Source organism: Panicum virgatum, chromosome 7K (assembly GCF_016808335.1).
Source record: "Panicum virgatum strain AP13 chromosome 7K, P.virgatum_v5, whole genome shotgun sequence".
NCBI classification, from domain to species: domain Eukaryota; kingdom Viridiplantae; phylum Streptophyta; class Magnoliopsida; order Poales; family Poaceae; genus Panicum; species Panicum virgatum.
The window spans coordinates 41,555,574-41,578,679 of record NC_053142.1 but is presented as its reverse complement, the minus strand read 5'-3'; the positions used below and the strand labels follow the sequence as shown (position 1 = coordinate 41,578,679).

General features: G+C 50.8%; 3 protein-coding genes and 1 pseudogene across 3 annotated transcripts; 3 read left to right on the top strand and 1 right to left on the bottom strand.

The window, feature by feature from the left end:
• The first annotated feature begins 1,505 nt into the window (after positions 1–1,505).
• LOC120642666 (ethylene-responsive transcription factor 2-like) lies at positions 1,506–3,084 on the top strand. The gene has a single exon (XM_039919232.1). It carries the CDS (start codon positions 1,654–1,656, stop codon positions 2,548–2,550), a length of 897 nt encoding a protein of 298 aa, XP_039775166.1. The 5' UTR covers positions 1,506–1,653; the 3' UTR covers positions 2,551–3,084.
• Positions 3,085–4,804: 1,720 nt separating this feature from the next.
• LOC120642665 (oleosin Zm-I) lies at positions 4,805–5,635 on the top strand. Its single transcript, XM_039919231.1, has one exon. The coding sequence runs from the start codon at positions 4,874–4,876 to the stop codon at positions 5,330–5,332; it is 459 nt and encodes a 152-aa protein (XP_039775165.1). The 5' UTR covers positions 4,805–4,873; the 3' UTR covers positions 5,333–5,635.
• A 540-nt stretch (positions 5,636–6,175) lies between these two features.
• On the top strand, positions 6,176–8,584 carry LOC120642663 (annotated as a pseudogene).
• Positions 8,585–9,399: 815 nt separating this feature from the next.
• Positions 9,400–11,505, bottom strand: LOC120642662 (SWR1 complex subunit 6-like). Its single transcript, XM_039919230.1, has 4 exons — positions 11,267–11,505; positions 10,599–10,701; positions 9,961–10,064; positions 9,400–9,871 (listed from the first exon to the last, which is right to left on the bottom strand). The coding sequence occupies exons 1-4, from the start codon at positions 11,375–11,377 to the stop codon at positions 9,668–9,670; spliced, it is 522 nt and encodes a 173-aa protein (XP_039775164.1). The 5' UTR covers positions 11,378–11,505; the 3' UTR covers positions 9,400–9,667.
• Between the last annotated feature and the right edge of the window lie 11,601 nt (positions 11,506–23,106).

Genomic DNA, 23,106 nt, shown 5'->3' with positions numbered 1-23,106 from the left:
GACAGATTTCCAATCAGCATAATTTCCCATGGACCTTGACCTAAGAAGTACAGTATCAGTGCATGTGCAGCCGTTCCATAAACTAGTTGGAACACGATTCTGCTACTGGATTTTGCAGTGTTACCTATTCGCACGGTTCCTGAACATGACAACGCCTAGCTACACTCGGCTCCACTCAGCCAGACAGGCGCGTCGCCGTCGGGCCCTATAACAAAATCCTCTGTAAACCATTTCTTTTCGGCGACTTCCACAAAGCCGATCGATGCGTCCCCCCGGAGTCGTGGTCCGGCGAAAATCACGTGCTCCGCTGTTAAAACAATGCTCGGATAACATGCCTGTGCAAGCAAGCAAGAGTTCCATTGGCGCGACGCGGCTCAAAAAAGTTGAGCTGTCCTGGGTCACCCTCCCCAGCGTTTCCATATGATGGATCATGGATCAGATCAGCTGTCCTGCACGATCAGGTTACGGGCTTGTGTGGCTGGGTTCTAGATGCTGGTACTGATCTAATCAGCCGTTCTAGACGAGGGACACCTTCGTTCAGAAGCAACAGTTTGCAGGGTGGTACTCTGTTCCTGCGCTCATAGCTGTACTGTTTTTTTTTGGTCTCTCCTCGTGGCTTCCGCCTTTCGGGGGGCCAGCAAAGCTGTGCCCGTCTCTATCCTCCGTGCCCAGCCGGGTGCGGCCACGAGACGGTCTAGAAGCAATGCACCGCAGGACTTCCACGCCATTTCTTCCTGCGACGGCAAACGTCGGGGCCACCTCATTCAATGCAGATCCGCTGGCCTTGACTGTGATCGCTTCGCTCCTCCGTCCGTCGACTCGCACCGTCGCACGTCGCACCCCTCACTTTCATCTCCAAAGGGCCACCGGCGTCTCGCTGGCTCGCCGTCGTCAAGAAAACACGAGAGAAATGCAGGGGCTCGGAGCGATCTGCGCAGGTCAGCAGGCTAATCAGGAGATCGAAGAGACCCGATTCGAAAGAGCTCGTTTTTACCATCAGCAAAAGCGATCGAAAAGGTTCATCACGGGATCGCCGTGTGAACAAAACCGAGACGGCGAGGATATGCGCCGCGCTGGGCGCTGGCGCTGCCTTGACCATCTAGAAAGCGTCGCGACGAGGCGGCACGGGCGGAACAGCGCCGCGGCACGATCCCCGGGCGCCCACGACCCCACACGACGGACGGTACGAACCGGGCCAAGGCCAACACTAGGACACGCCATCGCTGACGCCACCCCCCACGGCCACCAGCCCCAATCCAACCAACGGCCCGGCGCGGCTCCCCCGCAAACTACTCGAGTGGTTGACGGGTTATCTCTAGAAGAAATTTAGAATTAGCGCTAGCATTAGCGGTCGCCTAACTGGGCCTCGACCCGCGATTATTTTACCCGGAAGAAAACCATTCCGTCACGTGGCTCCAGGGTAGGAAAGTTCAACGAACCGCGACGCCGGTGTGAACCCGCCTCCGCTATATAACCGCGCCCCCGCCCCTGCCCCTGCCCTCGCCGTTCAACTCGATCACTCCACACCCAGACCCACCCAGCTCACTTGGGTCGCGTCAGCTCATAAACCAAACAGAGAGACCTCGTCGCCAGGGGCCACCAGCCCGGAGCAGCCAGAGAGAGCAGCAGAGGGGGCCAAATCAGGAAGGCGCGATGATGCTGGACGCCATCCGGGAGCACCTGCTGGAGGAGCCGTCGGAGGCGCTGGTGCTGGACACCATCCGGCAGCACCTCCTGGAGGAGCCGGCGGAGGCGCGGCCGGCGTACCGGCGGAGCGAGAGCTTCGGGAGCCTCGTGGCGGACCAGTGGAGCGGCTCGCTGCCGTTCCGCACCGACGACGCCGACGACATGGTCGTGTTCGGGGCGCTGCGGGACGCGTTCGCCTACGGCTGGCTCCCCGACGGCGCCTTCGCGCGGGTCAAGCCCGAGCCGCTCCCGTCCCCGGGCTCCTCCGACTACTCCTACGACGGCCTCGGCCTCCTGTACCCGGACCCGGAGCCGATGACGCCGAGCAGCGACGCCGCGACGCCCAAGACGGAGGAGGCCGCGGCGGGCGTGGCGAGGGGCAAGCACTACCGCGGGGTGCGGCAGCGCCCCTGGGGCAAGTTCGCGGCGGAGATCAGGGACCCCGCCAAGAACGGCGCGCGCGTGTGGCTCGGCACCTACGACACCGCCGAGGACGCCGCGCTCGCCTACGACCGCGCGGCCTACCGCATGCGCGGCTCCCGCGCGCTCCTCAACTTCCCGCTCCGCATCGGCTCGGAGATCGCGGCCGCCACAGCCGCCGCCGCAGCCGCCCCCGGGGACAAGAGGCCGTCGCCCGAGCCCGCGACGTCATCGGACTCGTCCTTCTCCACGTCCTCCTCGTCCTCTTGCTCGACGAGCGGCTCGACGAAGCGGCGGAAGCGAGGCGAGGCCGCGGCCGCGACGATGGCCATGGCCCTGGTGCCCCCGCCTTCCCAGCTCAACCGGCCGGCCCAGCCATGGTTCCCCGCTGCGGCGGCCGAGCCGGCGGCCATGGCGCCGCGCGTCGAGCAGCTGGTCATCTGAGGCGCCGACCGGACCACCAGCTCATGCCGTCCACCGGGCGCGCGGCCAAGGCAATGAGGCGTGCCACAACGGACTCACCCTCACCGGCAGAGGCGCGGCGCCGGAATTGGACGAGGCTCCTGGCGTCGCACCTGCACGGTGCCGCGCGACTGGCGACGCGAATGCGACGGCGGGGGGCGGGGCGCGCGCATCCCGGTGAAAGCTCCCCCGGATGGAACGCGATAAGATCGGGAGCAACTTGGCGGGGCAATTCGCAGCTCTGGATGGTGCTGCTGCGCCGGGCAACTCGCCCAAGTGAAAGAAGCTGTGTGTAATCAAGTGTCGTCGTGTCTAGTTGTCTGCGAATTTTGGGCCCCCAAGGTTCTGCCGTTCAGTGTTTGCATCATTGTCAGAGTGCTTGTGCTTCTGATAAGTGATAAGATTTTCAAAAAATGTACAAAAGTAGTAGGGAGACGATGAGATTTGGAACAATCCGCTTTGTTCTTTGTCAACCCCCAATGGGTGCGGCATCGTCTGATAATAAATAAATAAATAAATAAATACGAATATCACGCTGCTAAACATGAGGTGCTCAAGTCAACAGAACAGTGACCTGAAACTCATGACCCGAAACACAAATCGAAATCGAAATCTGCCAGCTGAATGAAACCGGAATTCCAGGGCCGGGTTCTCACGTAGCAGCAAGGCTTGCTCACGGCGGCAGGATTTAACTAATCCATCTCCTAAAACATTATTAGACGATCATGCAGTGGCGATAGCTCTCGGTGGGGCAGGCAAGTGGGCGCGGCGCGAGAGCGTCAGCGTCGCCATCGTGGTGGAGAAGGCGAGAGGTAGAAGACGCCGCACGCAATCAACGAAAGAAGCGGGAGCCCTCGTCTTTACTCCTAAACGAACCATAAAAATCTCGAGAGTCGAGACTCACCCGTGCTTATCCGCAATGCGTAAAAGATTCATCGTCGACGTAACGATAAGCACACGCCCGTCAGTTAATCGTCACACTGACCATGAGGATTTAGATTAGCTTACGACTGCTGCCACTGATTCCAGGCAGCCTCCAGCACAGTGTTGTCGTGTTGCGCCACAGCTGGAAGCTGGACCGATGGCCGGAGTGTCCATAGTATAATATAGTAGTACTAGTAGTATATTAGAGATGGGTTTCCAATCCCAACTTGTTCGGTATTCTTGGTGGAAAGGTGGGATCAAAAGGAGAAATCGGGTATATGATTATCCTCTACTTGCAGCCGGCCGATGTGTATGGCACCTGATTGAGCACAGGTCATGGGCAAAAGTAGGCCACTGTTTTCTGAATAGTGTGGCCCATGAGGAATGATGTGATATGCGAGTATTTTTATTATTAGCGAAAAGGAATATTTGAACCACCGAAGAACATACTTGGCTCAAATTATTCACTGCCGAAATCAGGCTGCCCAATCTGAGCAGTGTGGCAATGTGGGCTAGTTGTGGGTATAGAAAAGGGGAGAGTGCTGTAATTAGGGGACCGCTGGACCGGCAAAAGATTGATGCTACAAGTAGCTTCTATAATTCCATCTGGAGGGGAAAAAAAGCATGCTGACTAAACTAGCCTAGGTGGCCGACCTAATGTGGCCACGGCATTGTTTGAACGGCTTCAAAGCTCAAGCCGTCGATTCCTGTCTAACTTTTGCCTAGAATCCTAGTCACAACTTTTCAATTTCCAAGGACCCCTGACTTTCCACGCCAGCATCAGAAAATCAAGCAATCAACCCGTACCAAACATTTGTTTTCTTAGCGGAAACCATACCAAACATTTCAACTGTAGAAGTAGGAAATGTGAATGGATTTTATACAACTTTTTGGGTTACAGGTGCATGGGCCGCCGGGCACGCAGACCACTGTTTTTTGTTTTTCGGCCTGCCACGTCAACGACTAGCCCAACCCCACCTAGCACACACACACACACGGAGGAGGAAGGCTCAAATAACAACGGCCCGTAGAAGCGCGGCCCACGGCAGATTCGGCCTCCACCGCCACCGGCGTCGAGCGGCTGATCCAACGATCGGCACGGCGTCCAGAGAACCTCGTACGTATCGCCTCAGGAAATGGCCAAGACGGCGAGTGCCGCGACACCACCCCAGGTGTCGCGCGGCGCCCGACACGAGCCCCGCATGCGTCCCACGCGGCCGCGCGAGCTCGCGCCCCCGCGCATCCCCGCGCGCGCCTCACCTGCTATAAACCCCAGCTCTCCCATGCCCTCGTCCATCTCATTCGTAGCACTAGTAGTGGCAGTAGCGCTCTCGGGCAGTGCGCGCGCGCGCGGTAGCTATCTTTGCTCTGCTTGCTTGCCATGGCCGATCAGCACCGGGGCGGGATGGGGGGCGGCGGCGGGGGCTACGGCGACCTGCACCGCGGTGGCGGCGAGACGCAGCAGAGGCAGGGCGCCATGATGACGGCCCTGAAGGCGGCGACGGCCGCGACCGCCGGCGGGTCGATGCTGGTGCTGTCCGGGCTGATCCTGGCCGGCACCGTGATCGCGCTCACGGTGGCGACCCCCGTGCTGGTGATCTTCAGCCCGGTGCTGGTGCCGGCGGCCATCGCGCTGGCGCTCATGGCCGCCGGGTTCGTCACCTCCGGCGGCCTCGGCGTGGCCGCGCTGTCCGTGTTCTCGTGGATGTACAAGTACCTGACGGGCAAGCACCCGCCGGGCGCCGACCAGCTGGACCACGCCAAGGCGCGGCTGGCGTCCAAGGCCCGCGACATCAAGGATGCGGCGCAGCACCGCATCGACCAGGCCCAGGGGTCTTGAAAAAAGCATAATATGCAAGCGGATCGCGCGTGTCCTAGGCCTGCGTGTCCGGTGCGTGGCGGCGGCGGCGGTGCACGACCACCGCCGGCGCGTCATGGCCTACGGAAGCCGCCGCTGCAGCGTCTGGGGTCGCCGCGCTAGCTAGCTAGCTAGTTGTGATATGTTGTGCTTTGTATGTGCATGTGTCCGAGGGGCTTTGCCGTGTAGTAAGTGCGTTTCTTGATCGGAGTGGCGGGTCGGATGTACTGAGTTTGGATGTCATGTGTTTATAATGAGGAATAAAAAGACGCAGCGTTCAGGACTTGCTAAGAGTTTCAATCTGCAATGCTATTTGTACTCGGAGATAACCAATGCAGCGCGCGACTGCTGTTCACGAAAACCCGGAACCCTCAATCCCGAACTCTAAACCCGGACCTCCCGCTCTGCTAGCTCATAATTACACGTCGAGAAGCCTCTGCCTCATCCTCGTGCTTCTGCTGCTGTCCGTCTGGGTGGCCGGCGTCGCCGTTGATGACGGTCATGAGTTCATCTACGATGGTTTCGCCGGTAACACCCTAAGCATGGATGGTGATTCTTCAGGCGTCGACGGCCTCTTGCGCGTCACCGCCGGCAACATTGCTTGATTTTACGGCATGCCTGGCCAGGCAATTTTCCAAGCAATAGCAGGCAGCTTCCAGGCAGGTGAGAGATCCAGGCAAAGGCTCCAGGTCTGCATCCAAACATGCCCGCTAGCCTTGACCTTGACCCAGTCTCTGGTCCACGCCCCTACGCGTACGCTACATTCAATTCGAGTGAACACGACACGATCGATGGATGGATCCACATTGATATTGCTGAGAAGTAGCGAAGCTTTGCCTGTGGCCTCGTCTCGTCTTGCAGATAGACCTGCTAGCTGCTGCTGAATATGCATCGTCGTCCCTGCAGCTTGCTGCACCGCCTCCTCCTCCTCCTCCTCCTCCTCCTCCTCGCGCCTCTATTGCTATCTGTCTCCGCTATTGGCAAGCATGAGTTCATCTACCATGGTTTCTCCGGTAACAACCTTACCATGGATGGTGATGCTTCAGTCTTCGACGGCCTCTTGCGCCTCACCAGCGGGAAGGCGCATGAGACAGGTCATGCCTTCTACCCTTACCCTCTCAATTTCACAGATGCTGCGGCTATCGTCCCAAATAACAATAGCTCCTCCCCCGTTCCGTCCTTCTCCACAACCTTTGTCTTCGCCATCAACTCGGCATACCCAGACGGCTTAGCTAGCGATGGTCTTGCCTTTGTGCTTTCTTACACCACGGAGCTCTACACTACTGGCAGTGCTGGCCAGTTCCTCGGCCTTCTCAATCAATGGAATAATGGCAACTCGTCAAATCGCCTCCTTGCCATCGAGCTTGATACCATACAAAACACCGAGTTCGGAGACATTGATGGCAACCACATCGGGATCGATGTCAACAGCCTGCGATCCAACTCCTCCCATACTGCAGGTTACTACTACTCTGATGATGATGGCGCCTTGTTTCACAACCTGAGCCTTACCAGTGGGAAACCGATGCAGGTCTGGGTGGACTACGACAGCAAGCTCACCATGCTAAATGTCAGCATAGCGCCTTACAACCGATTCTCAATCAAACCCACAAAGTCACTGCTATCGGTTACATACCATCTTTCCTCACTTCTACACACCACCACTGTGTATGCTGGATTTTCCTCGGCGACTGGCATAGCTCCCAGCAAGCATTACATCCTCGGTTGGAGCTTCAAACTCAACGGAGAAGCCACGCCACTCAACTACTATGCCCTATCTTTGAACCCCACCATCCAGGGCCTTGCACAGCAACTTCCACGTCGGTCACACAATCACAATACTACTCCAATATTATGTATAGTTCTCTTACCAGCTGTCGCAGCCGCCATAGTCGTCTCTCTTCTTCTTGTTAAGGTCCATATGAAGAAGCGATCACAAGCAAGAAAAAACTAACTAGAGTGGGAGAGGGAGTATGGTCCTCCATCATTCACTAACAAAGATCTCTTGTCCGCCACCGGTGGATTCAAGGACCAGATGTTTCTCGGCCAAGGAGGCTTTGGGAGTGTCTACAAAGGAGTGCTGCCGCTCTCCAAGCAGGCAGTTGCTGTTAAGCGCGTGTCACCAGAGTCGAAGCAAGGGATGAAGGAGTTCATAGCCGAGATCATCATCCTTGGTCGTCTCCGCCATCGCAATCTTGTTCAGCTGCTTGGGTACTGTCGCCACAAGCAACAACTCCTCTTGGTCTACGACTACATGCCCAATGGAAGCCTTCACTCTTACTTACATGCTCGACAAGAAGCTCATAACACCACCAATAGTAGTCTATGCTGGTCTCAGAGGTTCCACATCATCAAGGGTGTGGCATCCGGCCTTCTCTACCTATATGAGGAGTGGGAGCAGGTTGTCATCCATCGCGACATCAAGGCTAGCAATGTCCTTCTTGACAGCGCGATGAATGCGAGGCTGGGCGATTTTGGCCTCGCAAGGTCCCATGACCATGGAGCTGACGCCCACACCACACGTGTGGCAGGTACATGGGGTTACATTGCTCCAGAGTTGGCCAGGCTAGGAAAGGCAACCAAAGCAACTGATGTATTTGCTTTGGGTGTGTTGATGCTGGAGGTTGTCTGTGCGAAACACCCAATCTGGGTGGATGGCACCACGGGAGAACCACGTGCCCTGGCAGACTGGGTGCTTGCAGCATGGCAAGGTGGTTCCATCACCGATGCCGTCGATCCACAACTGCTGGATGATTATGCAGATGAGGAGGTAGAGCTGGTACTGAAGCTTGGCTTGCTCTGTTTGCACCCCGCTTCCAGTGCGAGGCCTTCCATGCGCCTCGTTATGCAGTACCTACAAAGGGATGCATCGCTTCCAGCAGATTTGTTGCACCCTGATAGTTTGCTGAGCATTGGTGTGGGTCAGGATGAAATGCAAGATCAGCGTGCCATGTCATGCCCGACCACTGCTATAACAGATCTTTCCAAAGGGAGGTGACGTTGTTGTGTCACCTGAACTGGTGATAATAATCATCTATGATGTGCTCTTGCTTAGTGTTGCTACTGCTAATGTGACACGCTGCTGCTCTCAGGCAGAGGTTTGGCGTGTGTATCAAGTTCTGTATGATTTTGTTGGAGTTACGCTGCATGGAAGCAGAACTCCTTTTTTTTTTGTGCATTTGAGAGAATTTATCAAGTATTGAGGATATCAATACAATGCATGTTACTTAGCTACATGAAGCACAATTTCACAGGGTCTGCCCTTTCAGAATGTTGTAAGTTCTGGTCAGATTTCATGCTTCTTACTATTACTAAGAACATCAAAAAGCTTACACTTATTGCCAGTTCCGGGGGGGGGGGGGGGGGCTATTTTTGATTTAACAAATAACTTATTTGATTGCCGTAAAGATGTTCCCATATTTGATACAGTATAGATCAACCCTGAAAATGAATGTAATGAGTCTGTTCAATATTGTATTATTCAGATCAAACCTTGTGTTATTCATTCAGACTGGCCACTGCTGAAAGGGTCCAAAGATTAGCATTTAAGTACTCCTCATATCGCAGTATTATGCTTTTCTCATTTGCTTACATTAAGCTGATTAATCGTGATATTTACATGCAGTTGGCATTAGTTGCTAGAGTCTTTTTTTTTTGGAGAAACTAGCTGCTAGAGTCTAGTTGTCTACATTTGATACATCAAGAATATTGGCCATGTTTGGAGATCAAGGGTTATTTGGGGTTAGTTGGCAATTAAAGCACTTTAGCACCCCTTGGGTGGAGAGGAGAGAGAGGGGAAAAGCAGTGGGTCCACTAGAAGTAACCCATTTAGCACACCCCTTGGATGGGCTAGTTTTTTTTTTTTTTGGGGGGGGGGGGGTGGTTAGCTCCAACTAACCCCAAATAACCCTCCAAGTTTGCCTACCCAAGGGTTATTTGGACCCCAACTAACCCCAAATAACTCTAACCCATGGGATACAAACATGGCCATTGTCAATATTATTTAGACATATTGAGACAGAACCTTCTAGCACTAGAAGGTTCAGAAGGAAGTAAAATTAGCAGTGCATAACTGCAGCTCCACACATAATATTAATTTCTCAATAAAAATTGGTTGGTCTACAAGAGATCTACTTGGCAATTACGACTGCAGTACACTGGTGAGAAGATGACCTACCACTTAGCTACACCCTCCTACCAAGTACAAAATAAAACATACACAAATAGCATATCCTTCTGATCAAAGCACAGGTGAAGAAATGAAGAACCGTCAGGGAGTGGACATACATCAAACGTACCTTGAACATGTCCAGTCGATCAAGCCACAAATTTCAGGCAGCGAGTGTCATTGTGTATTACTTGACAGCGGCATGAGCAAAATCGTGTCCCACATCTCACGCATGTGTAGTTTGCAGAACTCCCACAAACTGAGCAGTAGTGGCGCCGAGATGAGGTGCTCGGTGGACCCACTGTAGCCCTCAAATATGTTGGGACATGAGGAGGCAGGGATTCAAGATTTGCCTATTACAATTCAAAAGCAAAAACTATTTTTATAAGTACTTACAAAATAAACATGACATAAAGGAAACTTGCAGCTCAGCATTACTTACTTCTTGCAACACATCCATAAATGATCTTGCCGCCCTCTTCTCTAAAGCTTTCCCTTGCCTTGTTTTGCGTTTCATAATCTTGGACTGTTTCTTTTGCATGAGAACTGTAGAAAGTTATGCAGAAAGCAAAAGATGACTACTAGATCACAGTATAATCGTGAACTTTTTTTTTAATCTGTAGGCAGGGTTTTCAGATTGAATAGATAGTGCTGACAATGACACAACCCCCAATATGCCAAAGATTATTCATTAAACTCAAATTTCAAACCATGGTAGATGCAGGGTTTACAGGAATGGTGAACCCATAAACATATAACGAAGCTGTAGTATGTTGAGCTAAAAGATATCCATATAAGAGCATTCCCAGATGCAACATTCCTACCAGATGTATAAAAAAGGAACACCATAGTGAGGAATATTTCCATAATTATCAGTCCATTTGCAAGGCAAAGAAATAAACAGAATGTTGATATTATTCATTCTGCAATATTGATTCTAGAAGCAACACACGCATAGGCATTATGTTTTTGAGTATTTGAAGTTTGCAACGATTAACTTCTCCAACCGCAGATTGTCATTGAGTTTCCTACACACTGCATGAATATTATGTCATGAATATATATGAGAAAGGAACTGACCGGGGTCTTCCTCATCCGTGGAACCATACTCGTCATCATTAAGATCAACTACCTCGACCCCAGCATTGTCACTCTCGAGAGCTTCAAGACGAGCTAAAGCAGCCTGTATGTCATTACAAAAATGGAGACATCCACATTAGTAGTAGGAACAGTAAGACAAGGAGGCAGCTAGATTGGAATGTTATGGAAGTACCACAATGGTTTCAGACAAAACGGAAGCTTGTGTATACAAACTCAGCAAGTATGATAAACGAATCTCAAACGGGGAGGAGGGAGGCATGTGCTGCAAGGCATTCAGTCAGGGACGAAAAGACTATAAAGGATTATCAAGGAGGGAAAAAAAAGATCTGGAATCGCACATCTATTTAGACTAGGATTCTGAACGTTGGTACAAACTTGTCAAGATTAGCTGTCTCCTCCTGGTAAAAACTAAAAGGCACATCCTCACCGTTACTATTATTTCCTCTAGGAATGAAAATCTCTGGAGAGGGTCTCCTGCTGGTGACGGCTTCGTATCAAATTAAATCCAGATAATAATCAACCTAAAGGATCAAAATCTGAGCCTACATGCTTACTCCTAACTAACAATTAGAGGAAAAACAAGTAGTAAGGAGCAGTCGCTTGGGGAAGAGAGGTTGGAATGGAGGGCGGAAGGAAGCAGCAGTAACCTGGGCGCGGTTGTCAGAGCTGGAGAGCGCTGATGCCATGCGCGTGGCCATGCGGCGCGTGCGGGTGCTCGTCCGGCGGAACGGTCCGACGTTCTCGTCCTCCCCGTCCATCTCCGGTCGTCAGCAGTAGCAGGCGGGGGCGGTAGAGGCGAGGCGGGCGGGCGAGAGGGTGAGCGCGCGGCGACGGCGGACCGGCGGTGGCGGTGAGTAGAGTGGCGATAGCTAATGGGCTGGGCTGCTCCGGCGTCGCCTCTGTGGTCTGCTTCCCCTTGGAGGCCATATACTGGGCTTTTTGTTGAAAAATGCAATGGGCTCTTGGGCTAGATGGGTCTTGGGCTTTGGTATGCATGTAACCATGTTTTTCTGGATCTGGGCCGGAAATCCTATATATCTTCCGAATGATTTTTTCTCCACCTTCCAGTATTTGAGATTCGTGCAAATTTTCTGGTCCGTTAGATCTCTCGAATCCTAACCTTCCTCCTCCTCCTTCCTCCCTTGCTCACCATGCGCTGCCGCTGCCTGCCGCATAATTGTGAGAAGCTTTTAAAAAATTAGAGAGTACAAATAAATCATGGTTACCATGCTTCATGGTGAAATATGAAATACTCTAAAAATTAGATAGTTGTATGGTTAGATAAGTATGAGTAACATTCTAAAGTTAGATATTTTGTAAAAAAAATGTATAGAAGATGAACACATGACAAATCTATATAAGCCATAGAGTCCTATAAATAGGGGTGTTTCCCTCCTCTCTTGCCATACCATGACATAAGAGGTCTCAAATAGGAAATGGCAAGGTCATCATATAGTGTAGTAGTGTCATGGTACGGTAGCTACATAAAGAATGCAAGGGTCCTGTATTGTATTAAGTTAAGTTGAATAAAGAGTTGAGTTCCCTTATAAAGTTGGTGAGAGTCACCAATTTCTCCACACATGGTATTTACAGAACCGCTAAATGGTTTAACTATGTTATAACCCGCTATAGCCTTTCTTAGCCTCTACAAGTGCCAGCCGCTAAATGTCTTAGCTCGCTATTTTAAACATGGAAATTATGAATATTTTTCAATTTTTTTTTACTTGTGCCTCTTATACATAAACAAGCTAAGCACGCAATTGATGCATTAGTGAACTGTAACAGAGTCATATTCACAACAGAGTCATGCTCAAATCAAACAGTCGCAGATTCACAAGTCATATTCACAATTTCACCGCATAGTAGCATGCATGTACCTATGATGAATATGAATCCTAGTCCTAGCTGTGGTATCGGTGATGGAGTCACGCACGCGCATTGACATGAAATGGTAAGTAGTAGTCCGATCCGTCCGTCCGCTACACTAGCTAGTACGAGCAGCAGCTAGATAGATTAGATTGTATGGCGGCCAAGTGGTCGAGGGTGCAGGGCAGAACGGCCTTGCAGCCACGTTTGAGGTGGTTGCGTATCAAGCTGATGCTACCTTTCAACACCCTGTAGTGGCACGAGAAGCAGCGGAAGCCGCCTTTGCCGCCGCCGGCTGGCACCAACGTCTCGGCGAATTCCCAGAGCTGCCTCTACTTGACTGGATCAGAGGCTGACTCCAAATCATGACCAGCTAGTGGATGAATTGTATCTGATTGTCGTCTCTTGCATGCTTAATGCCTTGCTTGTACTCCCTTTTTTAACAAAAAAGAAACTCTTCTGTCATCTTGCTCACTTGTGCTTTGAAAAGCCACCATATGCCGATCTTCGATTGCACTTGCAGATTTTTAACCTTAACTGCCAACGTAGTGTCAATATCTTTGTACTCTTTGTTGTTGTTTTGTGCTCTGGAACAATTGAAGCTCTGGCTTAGCTCTTTTGTTTTGAGCTGCTCCTTTGTTTGCTCATGTGAACCTGATCCAGAATTGCTCTGGATTGTAGAGGTACCACTCTGATTTTTCCTAACCGATTGTGTGATAGTAGCTTCAACTGACCATCTTCTATGTTCGAATTTCTTGAAAGGGGAGCCCTAAAAAAGAATCAAAACTAAATCCATATCCCTCCCTTTCGTTTTGGTCACATGTCTTTTCAGCGTGCCCAATTCTTCCACAGAAAAAGCAAAAATGAGGAACACACTCATATTTCAGATCATACCGAGCCACTTCTGACTTGTCTTTAGGTTTGATTGCCAATTTTGTCAGCAAAGGTTTCTCTACAGGCCATTCCCCTCAGATTCTAAAGAACTCACCATTATTCCTACCATTTGCTTCCACATCCACTTCAAGCACTTTGATGCCAAGTCGCTCCAAAAGCAAAACCCATTTTTTCTGTTATCATGATTGGTGGGATATCGCAAATTTGAACACAGAGTGGAATAGAATCCAATCTCACCTCCGATAGTCTCATCTTGGCATCAAAAGGGGCAATGATTAGTGTGTCGCCCTTGTGTAACCAGGGACCGCCGCGTAGTGCAAAATTGAAATCCCCTTCACAACCGAATTCAATCAAAAACAAGCTTCCCTTGAGAGCTTTGTACTCCATCAGCTGCCTTAATCCCCATGCTTTGGCCATATCTTCAAACAAGCCACGGACACTGAACCGCTTATTGGAGTAGAAGCGTGCAATTAATGCCTATCCGTGGGGAACCAATCTCCTTTTCCGCTTCCTCGAAATCCACTTCAATCACCTCCTCTTTCTCAATCTCCAGATCCGGAATCTCATCCTCAGCTACCTCAATCTGTTCCTCCACATCTTCTGCTGCCAAAATCACCATGTCGTCCTATTCCGCCATACCACTGCAAACACACGAAGCAGACTGCTCGACGCGAGCTGCAGCCAGGCGATGCTTCTTACCAGTTGATTGGATTCCCTCGCACTTGGATTTCCTCGCACTTTTTTCTCCAAGCTGGATGCCTGACGGATGGGGCCGGGAGGGAGCCTAGGCTAGAGGAAAAATCGCCTCTCTCTACTGTGTTCAACTGAACACTCGAGAAGGCAGAATCTGTGATCCAGATGTAATGCAATTTGCCTGAACAATGCACTGCAAATGTTTGTTTCTCAGGGACCTGGCTGCGGAGAGACGCACGACATGCAGAGATGTTATAACGACCCGGTCCGGGATAACGACTAAGATCTACTCTACACGTTGAGTAGACCACACCTGCTAATTAATTCTCTTGCGCTTTCATCCTCGCTTCGCACAAAAGGATCGATCCGGAATTAACTAGCTTCCCTGGGCCCGGTATTTAAGTTGGTATGGATTCATTTCAACTTCCAGTATGGGACTATCCCAACCGGTGAATAGTGCCCACAACACTACAGTAACCCGAACCCGGTGTTACAGTAACTCGCGTATTTGGCCCAGCCCATCTGGCCCATGGGCTGTTACAATCATTACCCTTTAGGACTCGATGTCCCCGTCGAGTACCAGACCAATCTAAATACCAGGATTTCCTTTCTTGGCCACGTCCCATACGTCTAGTGCTAACGGTCCCATGTGCCACATCCATGCGTCCAGTGCCAACTGTCCCTGTGCGACGTCCATGCCTCGCACGCACCCGTCCACATGCCAGTGGCATCTGCGCCCCCACGCACCCGTGCTCATGCCCGCGCACTTCTGCCCGTATGTGGCGTGAAACCGCGAGAGTCGGCTCTAATACTACTGTAACGACCCGGCCCGGGATAACGGCTAAGATCTACTCTACACGTTGAGTAGGCCACACCTGCTAATTAATTCTCTTGCGCTTTCATCCTCGCTTAGCGCAAAAGGATCGATCCGGAATTGACTAGCTTCCCTGGGCCCGGTATTTAAGTTGGTCTGGATTCATTTCAACTTCCAGTATGAGACTATCCCAGCCGGTTAACAGTGCCCGCGACACTACAGTAACCCGAACCCAGTGCTACAGTAACTCACGTATTTGGCCCGACCCATCTGGCCCATGAGCTGTTACATATGTCCGGGACTACCTCAAGGGTGTACTTTCCGGAGCTGGGCAGGCAAGTTGCTGTTGCAGTTGTATTATTGCACGGTTGATAAATTCGACTAATTAAGTGGCTGCTGGACGCAATGTACACAATGCATGCAGTAGGGATGGCGATGATGAGTCCAACATGGCGAGAAGCAGGGGTTCGGGGAGGTGGTGAGTGGGAAAGACAAAGACAAGTACCTTCCGCAACGTCTTCGACATGATAGCGCCTGGTGGAGTACCTCCACCACCACTGCCAGGCGGTCATGCCGGCCGTCAGCAGCCGCCTCCCGCGCTCCAACCGCCCACCATGGCAGCATCAGAAGCCGCCCACAAATGGACCAGGCGCCGCCAACACAACCTACAGAAATATATAAATCACTACCACAGAACAGGCACTTACAGTCGGTTCAAAATTTCCATCACTGTCGGTTTCCCAAAACCATCAGCACAAACTCATGCCACAGTCGGTTTTGGTCCCTAGACCCATCTGTGATGAAAATTTAAACTGGGACCAACTTGAACCGATTGTGATGGAGGTGTTTCACCGTCGGTTTGTAACTTTCACTGTCAGTTATGCCACAGCATAAGCAGTTCCATGTCATAGTCGGTTTGTATGAGTTAACCGACAGTGATAGTTGTCTGTCGGTACGTCAATAGGAACCGACTGTAAAGGTCCAGTCTTCTTCCTCCTCTCGATCAGACGGTTCCAGACCTGCCCTGCCCAGTATGACCTGGGCGGGCTGGTTCTCGGTGGGAGAGGTCCTCCAGCTATCCAAAACGTGGAGGGGCTGGAATTTTTGGAGGAGGAACAAGCTCTCGGCCAAGAAAGGTGAGTGGTTTCTTTTTGCCTTATAAAGTTTTTCCTAGAGCAGGAACTTGCTTTTGGGTGCCTTTCTTTGTAATCCATTGGTAATCTGAGATCTTTAAGGGCATCAAGAGTGGGTAATTCTTGTTAGGTGTATGCACACACATGTATACATGGCCAATTTTCCTATCTTTGGGGGTGATCCTCAAGAATACAGAGTACTACATGGCCAATTTTCCTATTCAAGTTCCATGTCTGTCCATGAATCAAGTTAATGAATGTCTGTCCATGAATCAAGTTCAGTACATGTCTGTCCATGAATCAAGAAACTCAGCTTGGCACCGGCGTGCGTTCGCACACAAGCAGGCGCGCGGCTCGGCCGAGGTCATGGACCGGTCTAAGCGCTCGCGGAACGCCGGCAGGGCCGGACCACGGCGGCTCGACGGCAGCAAGACAAGGTTAGGGCAGGATGGCTCGGACGGGAGCACGTCGTGCAGGGTCTAGGTGAGTTCATCTGCCGACAAGTGAATAAGTGATGTGGTCTTAGCTGACAAGTTCTATCTTGCACTTTGTGGGCTTGTACCTTCTGGGCATGCATTCATGTCATGAGAGCGTCGTCTTATGTAATAATGAATGACAGCGTGTCTTATGTAATAAGATCTTTAATTTTCTTTTATTTTTTAGTAAAATCTTTTATTTTCTTTTCTTTTTTAGTAAATTGCAGACCAGCATTGTAAACTTATCCTACTTACAGCAACTTCAAGAGACTCTCCATATCCATTCCACTCTCTATATCCATTCCAATTGTTAGAGCAACTCCAAGAGACACTCGTATCCATCTCAATTGTTAGGAATAGAAACTCCAAGAGACACTCATGTCCATCTCAATTATTAGGAATAGAGATTCTGATGAAGAAATGCACTCTAAGAGCTTCTCTAAGTGGCTATCCAAATATAGAAATTATCTATTTCGAATTTCTCGCTAGCTAAAAATAGATAGCGAAAATGTTCTCTCTAGAGTGTAAACAAGATATAGAAAAGTTGTTAGAGAGTGAAAATGTATATAGCGAAAATGGCTCTCTAGAGTATAAAAAAGATATAGACAAGTTGTTGAAGAGTAAAAATGTATAGAAAGCGATTTTTATGTAGATAACTCTCCACATGATGATTTAGAGTGTGAAATTAAAAAAAACTCTTGGAAACATTTTTATACTTCATCTTTATCCAGGTCTCCAAATTTATCCTTCTCTGAACTACTGAATCGTCCATATGGATTCTTAAACCGTATAACCGTGTGTAAACATATTCTTAAACCGTATAACCGTGTGTAAACTGTGTGAAGTGGTTCATCTGATATTCTAAACGTACCATGCGAGTAACCATATAAATTGTGTGGAGTAGTTCATTCGATATTCCAACGTACCACGTGAGTTTGGGACGAGATTCCAAATGTGCAAGCAAATATTTAAAATTCTCTATGTAATTTTATCTTTTCTCATTTACTCATCTATCTTCTTTTCCAGCACCTCCCTCCTCCCACCGTCCGGCAGCGCCGGACTTGGCCAGCCTCAACAACGGTCATAGATGACGAGGAGTGAACTGACAAGCTTGACTAGTCTCAGCACCGCCACTATAGAGGACTGAACCGCCACCGCCGTGGCCCCATAGAAGGGGGTGGCCATGAGGCGGCGCAGCGTAGGTTCACTTAACATGGTTTAGAAATTTAAATAGACGATTTGAGATTTGGGAACTCTAAGTAAAAAAGAGCTATTGATTGTGACATCCCGGTCCAATAAGAATGAATTTGAGTCCACTAGTAGCCTAAGTGTGAGTGGCATGGCATGTGTGTGGGGCGTTGTTCCACCTTGCTAGTTGAGAGTGAATCTCACCAACATATAAATCCAGGTGTCAAGTGCATTTCATCCCCCGGATTAACCCTTTTACGCGAAGCGAGGACGAAAGCGTAAGCGGTGTTGGTGCGAGTGTGTCTTACTCAACGTGAGAGTAGGACTTAGCCATATTTGGGACTGGAGCGTTACAATTGACCCAATTTGGATGTGGCCCACTTATGACCCATGAGTGTTGCGTGCACATGTTTAGAGCCTATTTGGAACAAAGGAATACAAAAAGGAACGTGATCGAAAGGGGTGTTTGGAACACAGGAATTTGTAGAGTAAAATGCACCGCCGGCACTTGAACTTGGCAGCGGGTGTCATCCGGGTCTCAAAACTCCCAAAATACACATTTGGGTCCCTAAACTTGTTAACTGGTTCACGTGAGGTCCAAATCACCATTAGCCTTGTCAAACCACCTTGTCAAACCAGCATGTCAAACTGACTGGACGCTGACCAAGACCTAACATGTGGGGCCCACATGTCAGATCCATCCTCCTCCTTCTTCTGCCTTCATCCCACGCGGCGGCTGCTGCTCCTGATCGGCTAGGACGGTTCCATGCCCACGCGGCAGGGAGGGTGCCGCACCAGGGCCCAGGGGTGCCGCGCCATGCCAGTGATCGAGGGTCGCGCTCGCACGTCGGCAGCTTGCAGAGCACTCTGGCCGCAGATCCGCTCCGGCCCGCCACCACCTATAGGCTTTGCCGGCGGCGGGAACACCGCGCCACCACCTTCCGGCCTCGTACCACTGCTACGCCGGCCTCGCCCCGGATGGCGTGAGCGAGCTCCGCCGCCGCTCCACCCCCGCGGGGCGCGGCGGCGTGCTTCGCCGGGCGCCACCGCTACCGCCACCTCACAGGCCCCCGCAGCCTCACCGCCGCGGCGTGGTAGGCCGCCGCCGTAGGGATGCATGCGAGAAAGGCAGAGGAAGTAGGATGATGGATCTGACATGTGGACCCCACATGTTAGGTCCGACAAGCTGGTGGTTTAACAATGATAATGGCGATTTGGACCTCACATGAACTAATTAATAAGTTTGGGGACCCCGATGTGCATTTTGGGAGTTTGAGGACCCGGATGACAGCCGCTGCCAAGTTCAGGGGCCGGCGGTGCATTTTACTCGGAATTTGTATCAAAGTTCAAAGGAACATCCCACTGATAATAATACAGTAGGGCTTAATGTAGATTAATTAATGTCCTTTTTTCTTTTAACCATGTTGCATGTGGAGCTTTTGGTTCGCTATACATTATTTGCTCGATTCAACACGCTGGACAGAATAATGGAGAATGCAAGTCCAATCGAAACGCCATCGCTAAGGTTTGAGCAATCGCAGTGGGAAGCCGCAAGCATGCTCCAGCGACGGGGTGAGCTCGTCAACAGCAGGGTGAAGACAAGCTAGAGGCGCTGTGTGCGCTGAGATACGGTAGCCAAGCTCATGTCTAGTGGAGCAAGCTCAAACTCAAGCGGAGGTAGCGTTGCGAGATCCGATCGTGCGACGAGCTCGTCGCTGCCGATCCGAGGAAGAGAAACATGGAAGGTAGCTTCAGCGATGCAGCGCGTGCTGCTGTTGCACCACGACGATTATCAAAAGGGGTTAGCCTCCCCGTCAGACGCAGGAAGATTTTCCAAGAGCTCGAGGTGGATGTTTCCTTTCCTCCATTTTGTACAGGAAAGCTTGACTTTCCAGAGGAACGGTGTAACACCCTAGGTATTAATCACCCATAATTAAGATTAAGCCCAGCCATTAGTTTTGAGAAAAACCTAAACGATAAAACTCACTGATCAAATTTTGTTGGCTCAGTTCAGTCGGACCGGTCTGACCGGTCGGGGCGACCGGTCCGACCGGTTGAACCTGTTTTGTGGGTTTTGGGCCCACATCATTTAAACCACTCTTCTCTCTCTCAACAACTCACTCACCCTCACCAGAGCCAACTCGAGCCCGAGCTCCTTCTCCCTCCCCTCTCACCCCAAGCCCTAAACTCCCTAAATCCTCCCTTTCCTTTGATTCCCAAGGCCAAGGAAGAATCGAACCGGCGTGGGAGAGCTTCCTCTTCGTGATTCCCTCCCTGGGGAGCTGAGGATCCAAGTTCTTCGCGGGGGAAACACTCACCCAAGGTATTTTAGCTTGTGATGGTCGATCTCTAGTTCTAGATGTTTTTAGGTGGTTCCCTCTGGTAAAAAACCTCTAAAGGTATACCTAAACTAGTTCCTAGAAGGATATTGGAATTAGTGGGCGATTTTTGCCACGCCAAGGATTCTAGGTTTGATCTGGGCAGGACTGGTCTGACCGATCGGAGAGACCGGTCTGACCGGTAGGGGTCCGGACAGTCCGGCCATTGGTTCGGATACTCCGGGTTTGTGGTGGTTTAGACATTCCGGGTTTAGACCCGGAAACTCCGGATTTGGGAGTCCGGATACTCCGATTAGGTGTCCGGATACTCCGGAATTTTGGTCTCGAGTCGCACACAAGCCAGACCGGTCTGACCGGTTTGGTATACCGATCTGACCGGTGCTAGCAGGGCTGAGAGGGTTAAATCAGGGTTGGTTAGTGAAAATAGATCGGAATTGATTTGGTTATTGGTTACTTGTAATTTTAATAAATCATGTGTGCATTCTCTCGTGTCATATGCATATGCATACGTGTAGCAGCCGCCACGGATGAGGTGATATACGAGGTGGTTGTAGAGCCACGGGAGTCGCAGGGGCAAGCCCCGCAGCAGGAGGATCGTGGGGAGCCGGCCCAAGGCCCAATTCACCCTAGCACTGAGCAGCAGATACAAGGCAAGTCCTGGTGCACATCCTATTATTTGAAATTATGACACCTATATATGTATTTATTACGTGTGCATTACGTTTCAGGAGTTGATTGGAACCCTAGTTGCATGATCCCTAGGTTCCCTTGAGTTATACTAGTATGTATATGATGATAGAAGTGCTATGCTTAATGGTTCTCGGTAGAAGACGGGTGATCTCTGGTCACTCACGAGAAATAGGATGTTTAGAAGTCGAGTAATTTCCGGTTACTCGCGAGATACAAGATATATTAATATTTCAGGATATGAGTTGTTGAATTGGATATGTAAGGAATGGAGAATTGAGATCGGACGGGAATGATGAGGATATGTAGGTATGGCAGCAGGATAGGGTTCCTAGGTGTCTTAGTCACGTCTGAGTCAGTTAAGGACCGTACCGTTGTTGGCCCTGCTGATCATGTTTGAATTTGTACTAACCGCATACTGGGAGTAGGAGGTAGTCGAAATCGGTAAGCCGAGTACTGCCTTGCTTCGAAAGTATAGGAACCCGCACCCAACTCCTGGGGTAGTCGAGTAGTCATGGAGAAATGGGGATGCATTGTTTACTTTTGGTGGTCTCACGTTGAGCTCGGCTGACCATATATCGTTGGGCTGGTTCCTGTAGTTCGAGGCGGGGAGGGGAATGGTTGGCATGTATAGTCCGACGGGGCAAATATGTGCCGTGTTGGTTAGGTCCACCTTGCAAGGTTAAATCGGATCGATTCGCCGTCAGTCGCTCTCGGATAGAGCACCTTGATCACTGCATCGCATCGTAGTATTGTGATGGGATAATGAGTATATTTATATATCTAGGATGATAAAAACATTGAATTATTATGGATTGCTCCACCATGTTTGATATAGTTGATTCGTGCAAATATTAGATTAGAGTAAATTTATATAGAACCTGGAGCTAAAATATGGAATTTAAGGAATTACTTTAGTCGTTGTTTTCTGCAAAATAAGCCACTAGCCAACGGCCTTGCATGTCTAGGTAGGTGGGCTAAGTTATACCCACTGATCGGGTAAGTCTTGCTGAGTACTAGTATACTCAGGGTTTGTGGCCACAATCATTTCAGACCATCCGGATGTTGACTTCTGCCCCTGCTGTGTCAAGTTCATCCGCCGAGATGCAGATGGGTGGGAAGTGGTGGAGCGAGACCCCTAGGATAGGAAGTTGTCGGGTTGCACCCTTGAGGGCTGTATGTGCAATCCCTCTGTTTTGCGAGGACCGGTCTGACCGGTTGAAGAAACCGGTCTGACCGATTGGGTGCAGGCAGGATAGGGTGGAGTAAAGTTAGGTGTAGAAACTGTTCTTTTGAACATTGGCTACCCTTGTAATGTTTTGTAAAAGTTACTTCGTTTCTGTACCCTCTATGTATATTTGGAACTCAGCTTGTAAAATAAGTGTTTCATATTGTTTTTGTTCCTATATTTTCAAGTATTATGTTGTGCTTGTACCATATGCGCCCACATTCGCGTGGGACTACCGGTGTTGTTTCGATCGGGCCGTGGGTTGAGAAAGGATCGCAAAATTAAATCATCAAGCTAATGAGCCCGATGTATTCAAATGACGGCCATTACGCTTAATTTGGAGTTTTAATTTGGCGGTTCCATCACAAACGGCAACTTTCATTCCTTCGTTCCAAACGCTGTGTGACATCATCAAAATACAGGAAGGGCTTGTTTGGCAGGGCTCTAGCTCCTCTAAAATTAGCTCCGGCTTTGGCTCCTCTGGTGGAGCGGCTTCACTGGTGGAGCTGAAGCCGTTTTGGAAAACGTTTGGCAAAACAGCTTCACCTGTTGGATTGATGTTGTAAAATGTCTAAATCGCCCATTTCATTTTTTTCTTTTCTTTTTTTCTCCTCTCCTTTTTTTTCTTTCCCTTTTCTTTTTTCCTCCCCCTCTTATCCATTCGCCCCACCCGTCCCCATCCCCGTCTCCCTCCTCGAATCCCTCGTCGCCCAGCCCCGCCGCCGCCTCCAAGCGGTGGCGGTCCGCGCCTCCTCCTCTCCTCCCGGCGGTGGAGGCCCGCACCTCCTCCGCCACCACCCGGACCGCGCCTCCTCCTCCACCCGGACCCATGCCTCCTCCTCCAGTCCTCCTCCCAGCGGCGGCCCGAGCCTCCTCCTCCTCCACACGCCGGTGCCGCCTCGTCCTGCTCCTCCACACGCCGGTGCCGCGTCCTGCTCCTTCAGGCAGCGCCCATGTTTCCTCGGGGTCACGAGCTCCCGCCGCCTCCTCCGCTCGGTTTCCCACCGCCGCCCGGCCCTGTCGCCACCACGCACCTCCCTCCAGCGGTCCGGCGCCCTCCTCCCCACTGGGCCATGCCCCTGCGGAGGCCGACGGCCGTGTACTTGCGAACACTCTGCGCCCGGGGCAGAGCTGGAAAGGGCGAGGAGGAGCCGCTTGGCGCCAGGATT